This window comes from Vulpes vulpes, chromosome 2 (genome assembly GCF_048418805.1).
Source record: "Vulpes vulpes isolate BD-2025 chromosome 2, VulVul3, whole genome shotgun sequence".
In the NCBI taxonomy this organism is placed as follows: domain Eukaryota; kingdom Metazoa; phylum Chordata; class Mammalia; order Carnivora; family Canidae; genus Vulpes; species Vulpes vulpes.
Window position 1 is genome coordinate 76,504,932 of NC_132781.1, and position 12,965 is coordinate 76,517,896.

A 12,965-nucleotide genomic window follows, 5' to 3' on the forward strand; every position below is an offset into this window, starting at 1 on the left:
ATAAAGCTGTAAATAATGATGTTCCTTAGATCCCTGTAGCTTTCGACAATACAGTTGACCCTTGAACAACACAGGTTTGAACTGCAAGATTCACTTATGCATGAACTTTTTTCAAAAAATACAGTACAGCACTGTAAATGTATTTTCTCTTATTTTTTTTAAAGATTTTATTTATGTTATTTATGTATTTTCAGATATAGAGCACACACACACAATCAGGGACAGGGGCAGAGGGAGAGAGAGAATCTCAAGCAGACTCCCAGACTCCCTGCAGAGCCCCAAGTTGGGGCTCAAACCCATAACCACAAGATCATGACCTGAGCCAAAATCAAGAATTGAAGGAACACTCAACTGACTGAGCCACCCAGGCACCTTTATTTCTTCTTGTTATTTTTTAAATAACATTTTATTCTTTTTAGCTTACCTTATTGTAAGAATACAGCATATAACACACATAAAATACAAAATATGTGCTCATCAACTATGTTATTGGTAAGGCTTCTGATCAATCATGGGCTATTAGCAGTTAAGTTTGGGAAATATTGACTGTGTAGGGGATCCCCTTAACCCCTGTGTTGTTCAGGATCAACCATACTGACACACATGCTCCAAAGTCTAACTAAAATAGTTTATTAAAACTCAACTCTCTTCTGAGTGACTTTAATAAAAATATTTTAGTTCACCCTATTTGGATTTCATCAATGACAAAATCACCAGCTCTTATGAATACCATAGAGTCCAGTAGCTAACTACCTTTGGCCATGATCCATCCAAATAGTCCAATAAGCAAGCTCTGATTTATCTACCATAAAAGACATGTCCAACTGCTACAAACATATCAAGGGGTTAGCTTTTTCTACCGACTAGAAGTGTTCAATTTATCTTAAAATAAGTCATTTCACTGAACATCTGAAAGGCAACTAGTCTCGTCCATTACCAGAAAGAAAATCTCACGAACACACTTGGAAAACTTTTTACATCAAATCAGTGTTTATTGGACACAGAATTAATCTCAGATGGATACTGAGATCATCTCCCTTCAGGTTCCCCGGCGTTTTTCCCTTCTGATGCCCTTCCTGGATAATCTCCACCAGCAAGCAGGCTGGCTGATTAGAGGAGGTTGGCTCTAGAATGAGTAGATTTGGGTCTTAAATTCTTCAGGGTAGAGTACCTCACAAAGCTTTATCTTACTGATGCCAACTAATAATTATAGCTTAAATTATGCCTTTTACTAACAAAATCCCTGAATTTCACTTCTTGTCAACCTGCACAAAGAACATAAGAAGGAACAGAAGAAGACCAAAAAATAAAAAATAAATTATTTAAAAAATGAATTGCTTTGAAAGATGGGGGGCTTGAGAGGATTGAGGGCCTTCTGCTCTAAAGCTGCAAATACATAGGGCAACATTAGCTAGTGCTACACACAGTAGTAATTCAACTAGCTTAGGTTTTAGATTGTCAAAATAAAAAGGAGTCAAATATTAATTTAAGAAGTAATTTCCAGGGCTTCTCAGAAATACAGAGAGTCAGTCTTAGGTCATGTACATTTTTCAGGGTTCCCAGGATATTAAAAAGAAGAAAAAGAAGAAGAAAGAAGAAGAAGAAAAGAAGAAGGAGAAGGAGAAGAAGAAGAAGAAAACGACCAAAACATGGTTACAAAAATTGTGGGATGTTTAAAAATATTTTATATTTAATAAGTTAGTTAATATTCTATATACCAACACAACAAAATATATAGGTTGCCAGGAGTACAAGATTTGTATTAAATATTAAATGGGCATTACACACGAAGTGGTCCAACACTGAACCCAAGTTTAAAATTGTGTCACTTGGACGGGATGAGCACTGGGTGTTTTTCTGTATGTTGGTAAATTGAACACCAATAAAAATTAATTTAAAAAAATAAAATAAAATAAAATAAAATAAAATAAAATTGTGTCACTTGGGACACCTGGGTGGTTCAGTCAATTAATTAAGCATCTGCCTTTGGGTCAGATCATGATCTCTGGGCCCTTGGATCAAGCCTCCCATCAGGCTCCCTGCTGGGGGGGCGGTGCTGCTTCTCCCTCTGCCCCTCCCCCTGCTCATGCTTGTATACTCTCTCTTTCTGAAATAAAACCTTTAAAAAATAAATAAAATTGTGTCACTAAAAACATTTTTTTTCTTCTTTTCCAAATCCTATCAGTATATCTCTGTGACCATGTATAACCTTACTTGGTGATAATATCAAATGTTTTCTTCAGGTTCCTGGCAAGCTCCCAGTAAACATCCTTTCCTTAACCTAACTACCAAGGAACCAGACTGTCTAGGTTTCCTACCTAAAGCCAGAGCTCTTATCTTCTAAGGCAGTGGGTTTTTAAGATGGGGATGGAGCACTTTTTGACAATCTGATGAAAGCTCTGTCCTAAACCCCCAACCAACAAATGTACACATACAACAAAAACATGTACAACTGGGGAGCTTTGGGTGGGAGATTCCCTAAAATCCATCCAAATATAGGCTATGGGCTCCAGGTTAAGAAGCCATCCTCTGGGGACACCTGGATGGCTCAGTGGTTGAGTGTCTGCCTTTGGCTCAAGTCCTGATCCCTAGGTGTTGGGATCCGGGTATTGGGATCCAGTCCCACACTGGGGACTCCTACCAAAAAAAAAAAAAAAAAAAAAAGAGGGAGGCCTTTTTAGATATTTTTATGTGACACTTAATAGTTTAAGGAGACTGTAAATTTTTTTACTATAAATATTTGTATAATTACCTGAGAATTCAAGGACGCTGATAAGTAACGTACCTCAAAGTGAACCAATATATTAAAGATCTTAGGGGCACCTGGATGGCTCAGTGGTTGAGCGTCTGCCTTTGGCTCAGGGCGTGATCCCGGGGTCCTGGGAATCGAGTCCCCCACTGGGCTCCCCACAGGGAGCCTGCCTCTCTCTCCATGTCTTTCATGAATAAAATAAAATAAAATAAAATAAAATAAAATAAAATAAAATAAAATAAAATAAAATAAAATAAAATAAAATAAAATAAAATAAAATAAATAAAATAAATCTTAAAGAAAGAAAAAGAAAAAAGCATCCTCCCCTGGAGGGTTCTCTGCCCTGGATTGCGTTATTTCTCCGTGAAGACAGGACTCAGGGGTCGAAGGGTGCCAGAGGCTCTGAAACAACGTGCTGCCGGAGGGAAGGCTGGGCGGAACAGGAGCACCTGCCCTGGACGCCGGCAGGTGCTGCACCCCCTAGAAGGGACGGACGCCGGCGGCCGCACCGCGGCAACCCCAGGCCACGCCTCCACGTTGCCTGGCAACAGCGTCGCGCCAGGTGCGGGGGCCGAGGCCGGGTTCTCTCCTCGCGCTCCCCGCGGGCGGTGGAAACCGCTGGGCCCGCGGCCCGCTCGCCTCCCCCTGGAGGCCGACTTCGGGGTGCGGGTCAGGCGTCCTCCCCCGGCCGCTGGACGACGCTGGCTCGCGAGGGCGAGGGGGAGCACCATGCAGGTGGGCACCCTGGGGAACGGCCGGCTGGGCCTGGAGCGGGGGGCACCCAGGGCGTGCGCAGCCCACATTTGTTCTCCTACGAGCTCAGTGTTGCGTGCGGCTCCGTCGAGGTTTGGGGCTGTCCGACCTGACCCCCCCCCCCCCCCCCCCCCAACACAAAATCCACACGCAAGACTTCGGCTGGGCCTGGGGAAGCGTTCGGAGGGTGGAGGGCCGGGTTTCACACCGCGCCCTGGAAGCCTTACTGCTGCCCTACTTCTGACTTGAGAAACAGGCCAGCGACGGTAGCCCGGGTGTCATTCAATTGCAGTATTCTGCTCTCCTGCTTTAAAAAATAATGATAAAATTAAAAATTAAAAAAATATCAGAACGGACACCCAGGAGCTGCATCTGTCTTGAGGGAGACCAGCTGTCCCTGGAGTTTCTCCCACCTGACTGCAAAAGCTCAGCTAGACTTCCAGGTGTTCCTTAGAGGGCTGCTCCTGCCTAAAGCTTCCTTACTAGCCGGAAGCCTGTGCCTCTGTTTCTTCTTTTATCAGAGTAAAATTCTCACTTTCTGACTTTCAGAAACTGCTGCTTTCCACCTGCTCCCCCAAATGAAAACTGTGATTTTTTCCTTGTTTTACATATTTATTTTTTACTACATATACTGTATAATTTACTAGGATATTTTGAACATAAATTACATGTAATTTTTAATGGATAGTCTTTGTGTGTCAATTATAGATTCCTAGCAAGTACATTTTCTCCCATCTGTAAAAACATTGCAAATTTGTCTGGATTTATGCCTCCTCTTTAAGAAATAGGTCAAAATATAATTGAGAGTGATGTTAACGGCACATTAACCTTTGTTCATTTATTCATTGATTTATTCAACAGCCAGTTTATTCAGTGTTTATGTTTAGTTACCAATTTCTTCTAAAAGAGCTTACTATGAGGGAGAGAAAGAGAGTGGTAACTATTTGTGGCATGATAAATGCCATAATAGTTTTAGCAAATAGATCTTAGTACCTATTTCTAGTAGATAAAATTTCATAGTAATTTCTAAAAATGAAGGAAGGCATAGACTGTAGAGCATTTACTGTTATATTCCATTGCAATGAACTCCTACATCAGTTAAGGAAGAACAGAGGAGGTATAAATAAAACCATAAGAATGTGGTATCATGAATATCAAGAAGGACCATTTTAACAAGAAAGAATGACAAAGTCTCTCCCATTCTGCTTAAGAGATCAAATACAATGAATATCCACTGAAATGAACAACATGGAGCTCATAGGTGACATTAGCTAGAACATTTTTGAAAGTATTGGAAGCAACTTGGGAGTGGATTGAAGAGTTAATGGGAGGTGGGAGTACTTACAGCTTAGGTAGATAATTGTTTCAAGGAGTTTAACTATGGGGGAGAAAAGAGAAGATTGTAGGGGATGTCAAGTGCAGAAGGAGTTTTTTTAAAAAGGTAGTGCTGGATTTCTGAGATAGTGAACTACTCTCCTGCTGCATAGAAGTAAAAATGCTGGCTAACATGTAAAACACATTTCTTTAAAAGCATCAAAGGGATGACTTGATAGTAAGAAACTATGAGACCAAAATTGAAGGGAAATTGGAAAACCACATAAATGGATTTCCACAATTCCAAAGCCACTGTTACCCTGAAGGCATTAGCAGTCTGTGTTTTGGTCCTGGGTATAATCACAGGGTGAAAGGAACCAAAGGGGTATGGTCCACCAAACGATGGAAGGTTAATAGGAGTAGGAACAAAAGATAACTTCATGTCTAGGGGAATTCAGGGAAGGGTGTCTTGATGCTAGTGGAATAGGGGAGAAAAAGAAAAATAATAATACCTATCCCCAAGAAATTGTGGCCCAAGGCAACTCTCATATAGATTATGACCTAGGGCATATTGTCTGGGGTCCAGCAAGCCTTAAATTATGAATTTGATATATATTAGTTATAGATTTAGTGCCCATAAATGCCAGGAAGAAGTTTAAAAATTCTCGGTGTTGGAAGATATCTTTATCTTAGGGCTCAAAGAATTGCCTTAGATAAGTTCCCAAGGATAGCAAACAGAAATCAATGAAAAGTAACCAAGCACACAAGGAAACAGGTCACTATGAATGTGAACCAACAAGAGACTTTGTTAGAATGATCAGAAACAGGTTATAAAACAATTATGTTTATTAGTTTAAAAAAGTAAGACTAGATTGAAATTATCTGCAGGGAATAGTGAGCCAAAAAAATTGATGAAGACATATTTATACATTACAATGGATAATCCAAAAGAAAATTAAGAAAGCAATTCCCTGTATATTTGCATCAAAAAGAATCAGATACTTAGGAATCAATGTAACCAAAAAGGCAAAAGACTTGTACGCTGAAAACTACAAAATACTGCTGAAAGAAATTAAAGAAGACATAAATAAGTAGAGAACAACCCATGTCTGTGGATTGGAAGACTTAAATTGTCAATATGTCAATACTTCCCAAAACAGTCTACAGATTCTGTGTAATCCCTACCAAAATGCAAATGACTTTTTTTTGTAAAAATAGAAAAACCCATCTTAAAATTCATATAAATCTTAGGAGACCCAACATACCTGAAAGTCTTTTAAACGGTGAACAAAATTGGAGGACCCAATTTCTGATTTCAAAATATATTACAAAGCAGCAGTAAAACCATGTGGTACTGATAGAAAGACAGACATAATAAAGAAAAATGGAACAAAACAGAGAGCCCAGAAAGAAACCCTTACACACTGGCCAAATAATTTGCAACAAGCATGCTAAGACTATTTAAGCGAAAGGATAGTCTTTTGACAAATGGTGGTGGGAAAACTGGGTATCCACATCCAATGAATAAAGAAAAATTAACTGAAAAAGGATCAAAGACGTAGATGTAAGAACTAAAACTATAGAATACTTAGAAAAAAACATAGGGGAAAATCACCATGGCATAGGATTGGCAATGATTTCTTGGATATAACACCAAAAATATAGGCAAAACAAGTTAAAAATAGATAAATTGGACTTCATCAAAGCTTAAAACTTTTATGCATCAGAGGACATTGCTGTATCAATCGAGCAAAAATACAAACCACAAAATGGGAGAAAATATTTGTAAATTATATAATTGACAAAAGATTAATATTCATAATTTATAAAGAGCTCTTAAAATTCAATATCAAAAAGACAAACCCCACTGAGCAGGGACCCTGATGCAGGGGCTTGATCCCAGGACCTCGGGCAGATATCCAACTGACTGAGCCACCCAGGCACCCCTTATTTTGGCTTTAATGAAGAATTTGCTTTAAACAAAGGTACCACTGTGGTGGGGGATGGATAAACATTAAAAACTAAATATATTTTTTCTCTTAATTTCCTTAAAAGATATTATAATTCTTTAAGGCAGAAATTGTAACATTGTATTATAGATATTCAAATATATGTATGTAGATAATCAGTCTTGGCAAATATTTATCAATTTCATTAATCTTCTTTAAGAACCAAAGTGTTTTCTTAAATTCCAAATATATAATGATCTCTTAGTGATTTCTCTCCTTGGTCACTGTGCTCAAATCTGTGAGGCTTTATTCAATTTCTCAGCTTCTTGCCCTCTTCCAAAAATTGATAGTTGATCCGTAGGGAAAGGCTACAAACATAGAACTCCTCTCTGGGCCTCTTTCTTATCCAAGATCTTCTCCTGATAATTCTCTTCACTGCCTTGTTGATTCTCCAATGCTTTCAAATTTTACTAGATGTTCTCAGCAAAAGGCTTATATTCAAATTGTGTAGTCTACTAGTGCAGAACTCCTACTGATACTGATTTTTTCTTGTTATAAGACATATAGAAAAATAGGGATTGAAAAGAAAGAATAGAAAGGAAGATCTCATGGATAGGGAGACTGGTAAAAGACAAAGTGTGGATAGAAAAACAAAACTTTGGCCAAAGAATAGAATGAAGAGGAGAAATAAGATGGTACTTGTATTTGTTATTTATTGTTGCATAACGAAGTACCACAAACATGGTGTCTTAAAACAACATATTTATTGTCTCAGATTTTTTATGGGTCAAGGATCCAGTCATTGCTTAGCTGGACCTCTTCTCCAGAGTCTCCCACAAGGTTGCAATGGAAGTGTTAGCCAAAGCTGCAGTCTCATTTGAAGGTACAGCAGTGAAAGGATCTACTTCTAAATTCACTTACATGGTATTTGGCAGAATTCAGTTCTTTTGAGGTATATGACTAAAGACCTCAATTTCTAGCTGATTGTGGGTTATTCCCATAGTTCTCTCCATGGAGCGCCTCACAATATGGCAGCTTGCTTTATCAAAGCCAGCCAATGAGAAGAGTGCTGGCAAGACGGAAGCTACAATATTATGGAGTATAATCACAGAAATGACATTTCTTCATCTTTGCCATGTTCTGTTGGTTAGAAGCATGTCACAGTTCCCACCCATAATCAAGGAGAGAGGGCTATGGAGGGATGTGAATACCAGAATGTGGAGATCATTCAAAGTCATCAAATACTTTGCCACAGTATTCCTTCATGTATGTAAAGTTCTCTCTTCTCCTGGAAGGAAATATCAGTGAAAATGGACATCAAACTAGAAAGATAAGAGTTAATATATTACAACTTCTGGAAAAGCAGCAAATAAAATATCAAAGCCTAAGTTACAAAGAAAACAAGATTAACTTTCATAGAAAGAAACTATGATTAGACATAATTTAAACTATGGAAAACCTCCCAGCCTCTTCTAACATTTAACCTGAGAATAAGAGCCCCTCAAAGCTGTATAGTTGAAAAGAGAAACATGTTCACCTGGAGGTCTTAAATGCCTATGTAGAAAAATGGAACAGTATTTGTGTGCATGATGTGAATTCTATAGTCATCAGAGAATTTTCCATGATTTATGAGTTTACTTCATTAATATTTGATATATGTGTTCCAAATTGATTTTTTATTAAACATCTCAGGGTAACTTTGAGGGTAGAGGATGTATCCTATTTATCAAAGTATGTTACCACTAGTGCTGGGAAGTGAGGGAAAAGTAGGCCACTTTGTTCTATTCTTTGAAACTAATTATCTAGTTATCTATAGAGCTCATGAACAATTACATAGTTGAAAATGCTATTATATATCAGTTTAGTATATACATATTAAAATGCACAGCTATATTAATAGATTTTCTATTTTTTCATAGGATCCAAATGAAGATACAGAATGGAATGAAATTTTAAGAGATTTTGGCATTCTTCCTCCAAAAGAAGAACCAAAAGATGAAATTGAAGAAATGGTTTTACGTTTACAGAAAGAAGCAATGGGTACAGTTATGCAGTTAGTGGGCTGGATGAAGGAGATAATGATAGCGAAAATGTATTTCATAAACTGGGAGAAAGGATATTAGAAATCCTACATATACTTTTGAAATGAGGATGCTAATACCTAAAATTTTAAATTCATGTGTCACATGTCACAAGCTGGTTAGTAACAGCTGAAGTGTCCTGGTATCTAACCTAGTGAGCCTTTTCTCCACCATATTCCTCTATGCCATGGTTATCTTCCATTTTGATCACGTATATAATATGTTTTATTTGTCAAGATTTTCAAGCACTTGGGAAATCTGAATTTGTGGAGTCTAACTGATGTTCACATCTACTTTAAATGTAACTTGGTAATTCTGTGAACTTGGAGGGAGACTCACTTTAAACAAATCTGAAGCAGTCAGCCACAAAATACAGTTATATATTGGAGAACCTGCAACATTAAAGATATTCTTTATTTCCATTTATCTATATATTGTTTTTTCTATAAAGTAAAAAAATGGTTTTTAAATAATTCAATTATCTAAAATGTATTTTGTTTTAGTTAAACCATATGAAAAAATGACTCTTGCACAGTTGAAGGAAGCTGAAGATGAATTTGATGAAGAGGATATGAGAGCTATTGAAATATATAGGTACAGTGATTTATTTGGGCAACTTATGAGTTTTTGAATAGAGAAATAGAATAAATGAATGAAGAATGAAGCAAGAAAAAGCCCTATAGATTTTTAAAAGAAAAAAACTAATTTTTAGAACATTTTAGTTTTTTTTAAATATTTTATACATTCGAGAGATTATGAGCAGGGGTGGGGGACAGAGGAAGAGGGAGAAGCAAACTCCCTGCTGAGCAGGGAGCCTGATATGTTACTCAGTCCCAGGACCCTGGGTTCATAACCTGAGCCAAAGGCAGAAGCTTAATTGATTGAGCCACCTAGGTGCTCCAAGAACATTTTAGTTCTAGTTTTTGTTTTTAAAGTAACCTCTATACCCAACATGAAGCTTGAACTCACAACCCTGAGATCAAGAGTCACATGGTCTACCAACTGAGCCAGCCAGGTGCCCCATTTAAGAACATTTTATTTTATTTTATTTTTTTAAATTTTTATTTATTTATGATAGTCACACACACACACACACACAGAGAGAGAGAGAGAGAGAGAGAGAGGGAGAGAGAGGCAGAGGGAGAAGCAGGCTCCATGCACCAGGAGCCCGACGTGGGATTCGATCCCGGGTCTCCAGGATCATGCCCTGGGCCAAAGGCAGGCGCCAAACTGCTGCGCCACCCAGGGATCCCTAAGAACATTTTAAAACCAATTCACTTTATATAAGATGGAAATTATTTTCTGGAATATTTTTATCTTTGCTTAAGTAAAAAACTATTCAATAATATACAATAGAACTTCATCAGATTACATTTAAGTAAAGTGGAAAACATCAATAAAAGACCAAAAAAAAAAAAAAAAGCCACAGTTTTCCTTCTAGGATGATGTCTATCCTTTAATAAACAATTAGTTACCAGTCATAAATAAATTATTTCAGAAATTAGAACAGGTGCATATATTTTCCAACTTATCCTGATATTAAAGCCAAATAAAAAAAAATTTAAAAACAATGTCATAGAAAAATACCTCTTATGAACATAGGCACAAAATTTTTAAACAAAATATTAGCAAGTTAGGTCCAGTGATTTAAAAAGAAGACATATACATCCTGATCAAGTGGGTTTGGCCCCAAGAATGCTTTGTTTTAACATAAAAATGGGAAAAAAACCAACAGCAAATTGAGTTAGAAGCAGCAATAGTCTGGTAGCAATGAGTACACCTAGCTCTTAGCTCTTGGTTTATACATGCTATTCTTTAATAACAGGAACCAGTGTTCCTTGGAAAACTGCTTCATTCTGCAGTATGAGTTGAAAAAGCACAATGTGAGTCTGGAGCATCTTGTACCAGAAAGTAAAGAAGTGCTAAAGAAAAATTGTTTTATAAAGATATAGGAACCAAACTAAAGACCTGAAAATAGCCAGTGTTAGAACAACTTGAACAACAAAATAAATACTCATAATACTGATATAAATAAATAATACATGAACAAATTCAGAGAAAGTCACACCTCTTCCTCACTGAAAATTCCAATATATAAATGTTAGGTAGAATAAAGAAAATAGAAAATCACCATCAGGTGTGCCTGGGTGGCTCAGTCAGTTAAGTGTCTACATTCAGCTTAGGTCATGATCCCAGAGTCCTGAGATCTAGCCTCGCATCAGGCTCCCTGCTCAGCAGGGAGTCTGCATCTCCCTCTCCCACTGCCCCTTCCCCTGGCTCATTCTCTCTCTCCCCCCGCCCCCTCTCTCACACACACACACACACACACACACACACACATAAATAAAATCTTAAAAAAGAAAAATTCACCATTGGAAGACCAGAATAATAATCCCCCATTGGCCAGCTCTGCTGACAGATGCTGAAATGAGTTTCTATTTAAATAGAAACAGGATATTTTCATAATCTGAAAGTTATCTCCCCCAAAATATTTAGTAATTATAATGGAGGAAATAGTAAGTCTACGATGTAGTTTTGGCAAATCCCATCTTATAGAAGTGATCAAGGTTAACATCACCAATAATTTATATTGACATCAAGTAACTCTTAATATCATGCACTGAGAAAGATATATTACCCACATAATATCCTTGTCGGTAATTCATAACCTCTGGCCAATTATAAAAATACATGAGAAAAACCCAAATTTGAGAGACTTTCGAAAAACAACTGACTAGGTTGACATCAGGAAAGATGGCAAGAGTAGAAAACACCAGGAATCTATATGTCCACCTAGATACCTATTGTACTGGCAGAGACTGTCTCAAGTGACAGCTTTGGAACTCTGAAGTCGGTTTGAACACTTGCAGCTTCCAAGATAAAGTTTAGCAGTAAGTTGTAGTTAGTATTGATTGATTTCAGTCCTTAGAGTGGTAAGAGCTATACATCCCTTATACCCAGCCCCATGGTAGGCAACTGCTTGGACAGCAGCCTGTGTTTCTGGCACAGCTTGTTGGAGAGTGGACAATAAAGACTTTGTCCTCAATATCAAGGTTCTGTGTTCTGATTATGAATTGTTGCTTCTGAAGGTGGAAGGTAATAGGCACAAAGAGTGGTTTCCATGATGTCAACTTTCACTGGCTCAGATGGCTTCCAGAAGATTTAAAGGAGCCACATCTGTTTGTTTGTTTGTTTGTTTGTTTGTTATTTTGGACATTCAAAAACAACCATATAAATGAGGAATTTAGAAAGACTTGGGAAAGATGAAAACTCAGAAAAGACCTGAAACAACTTTAATGCTTTTACCTCAGGCTGATCCCTGACACAGACATATAATAATAAAACAATAGAAGATATCATTGGAGGTGGGGGTCTGATTTCCAGAGTTACCACATTATAAGAATCCAGTGTTCTTGTCAAAAAAAAATCACAAGACACATGGAAGAACGGAAAAGTATGGCCTATTCAAAGAACAAGCTAAATAGATACAAAAGACACCTGAGGAAGCCCAGATGTCAGACTTCTTAGACAATGACAGAACCAACTAAGTTAAAGTTGCTTAAAGAGCTAAAGGAAGACATGGACAAAGACAGGAAAGGATCATATGAACAAAGTGAAAATAGCTATGAAGGGAGATAGAAATTATAAAAAAAGAATGAAAAAGATATTCTGAAACTTAAAAAGTACAATAAAAATTGAAGTGAAATATAGAGGACTTCAAAAGCAGATTTGAACAAGCTGAAGAAAAAAATCAGCAAATTTGAAGATAAGACTATTGAAATTAATGAATCTAAGGAACAGAAGGATAAAAGAATGAATAGAAGTGAACAGAGCCTAATTGGCCTTGTGATACACTAAGTGAGCCAACTTATAAAAATCTCAGCAGAAGAAAAAAGGAGTTGAGAAAATATTTGAAGAAGTAATGCCTGCAAACTTACCAAATTTGAGGAGAATCATAAGTTTATAAATCCAAGATACTCTATGAATTTCAGGTACGATAAAACCACACAAAGACACATCATAATCAACTATGAAAAAATAACAGAATCTTGAAATCAGTGAGAGGAAGTGACTTGTCACATACAAGGGACATTTAATAAAACTGTCAATTTCTCA

The 12,965-nt window shown here is 37.3% G+C and overlaps 1 protein-coding gene across 1 annotated transcript in view; it reads left to right on the top strand.

Moving 5' to 3' along the window:
• Nucleotides 1–3,258: 3,258 nt before the first annotated feature.
• PDCL2 (phosducin like 2) overlaps nt 3,259–12,965 on the top strand; it is a 29,130-nt gene continuing 19,423 nt past the window's right edge. Inside the window, exons 1-3 of the mRNA XM_026003476.2 lie at nt 3,259–3,487; nt 8,688–8,808; nt 9,353–9,443. Of these exons, the coding sequence (XP_025859261.1) occupies nt 3,482–3,487; nt 8,688–8,808; nt 9,353–9,443 (218 nt within the window). The 5' untranslated portion in view covers nt 3,259–3,481. The remainder of the gene's footprint in view (nt 3,488–8,687; nt 8,809–9,352; nt 9,444–12,965) is intronic.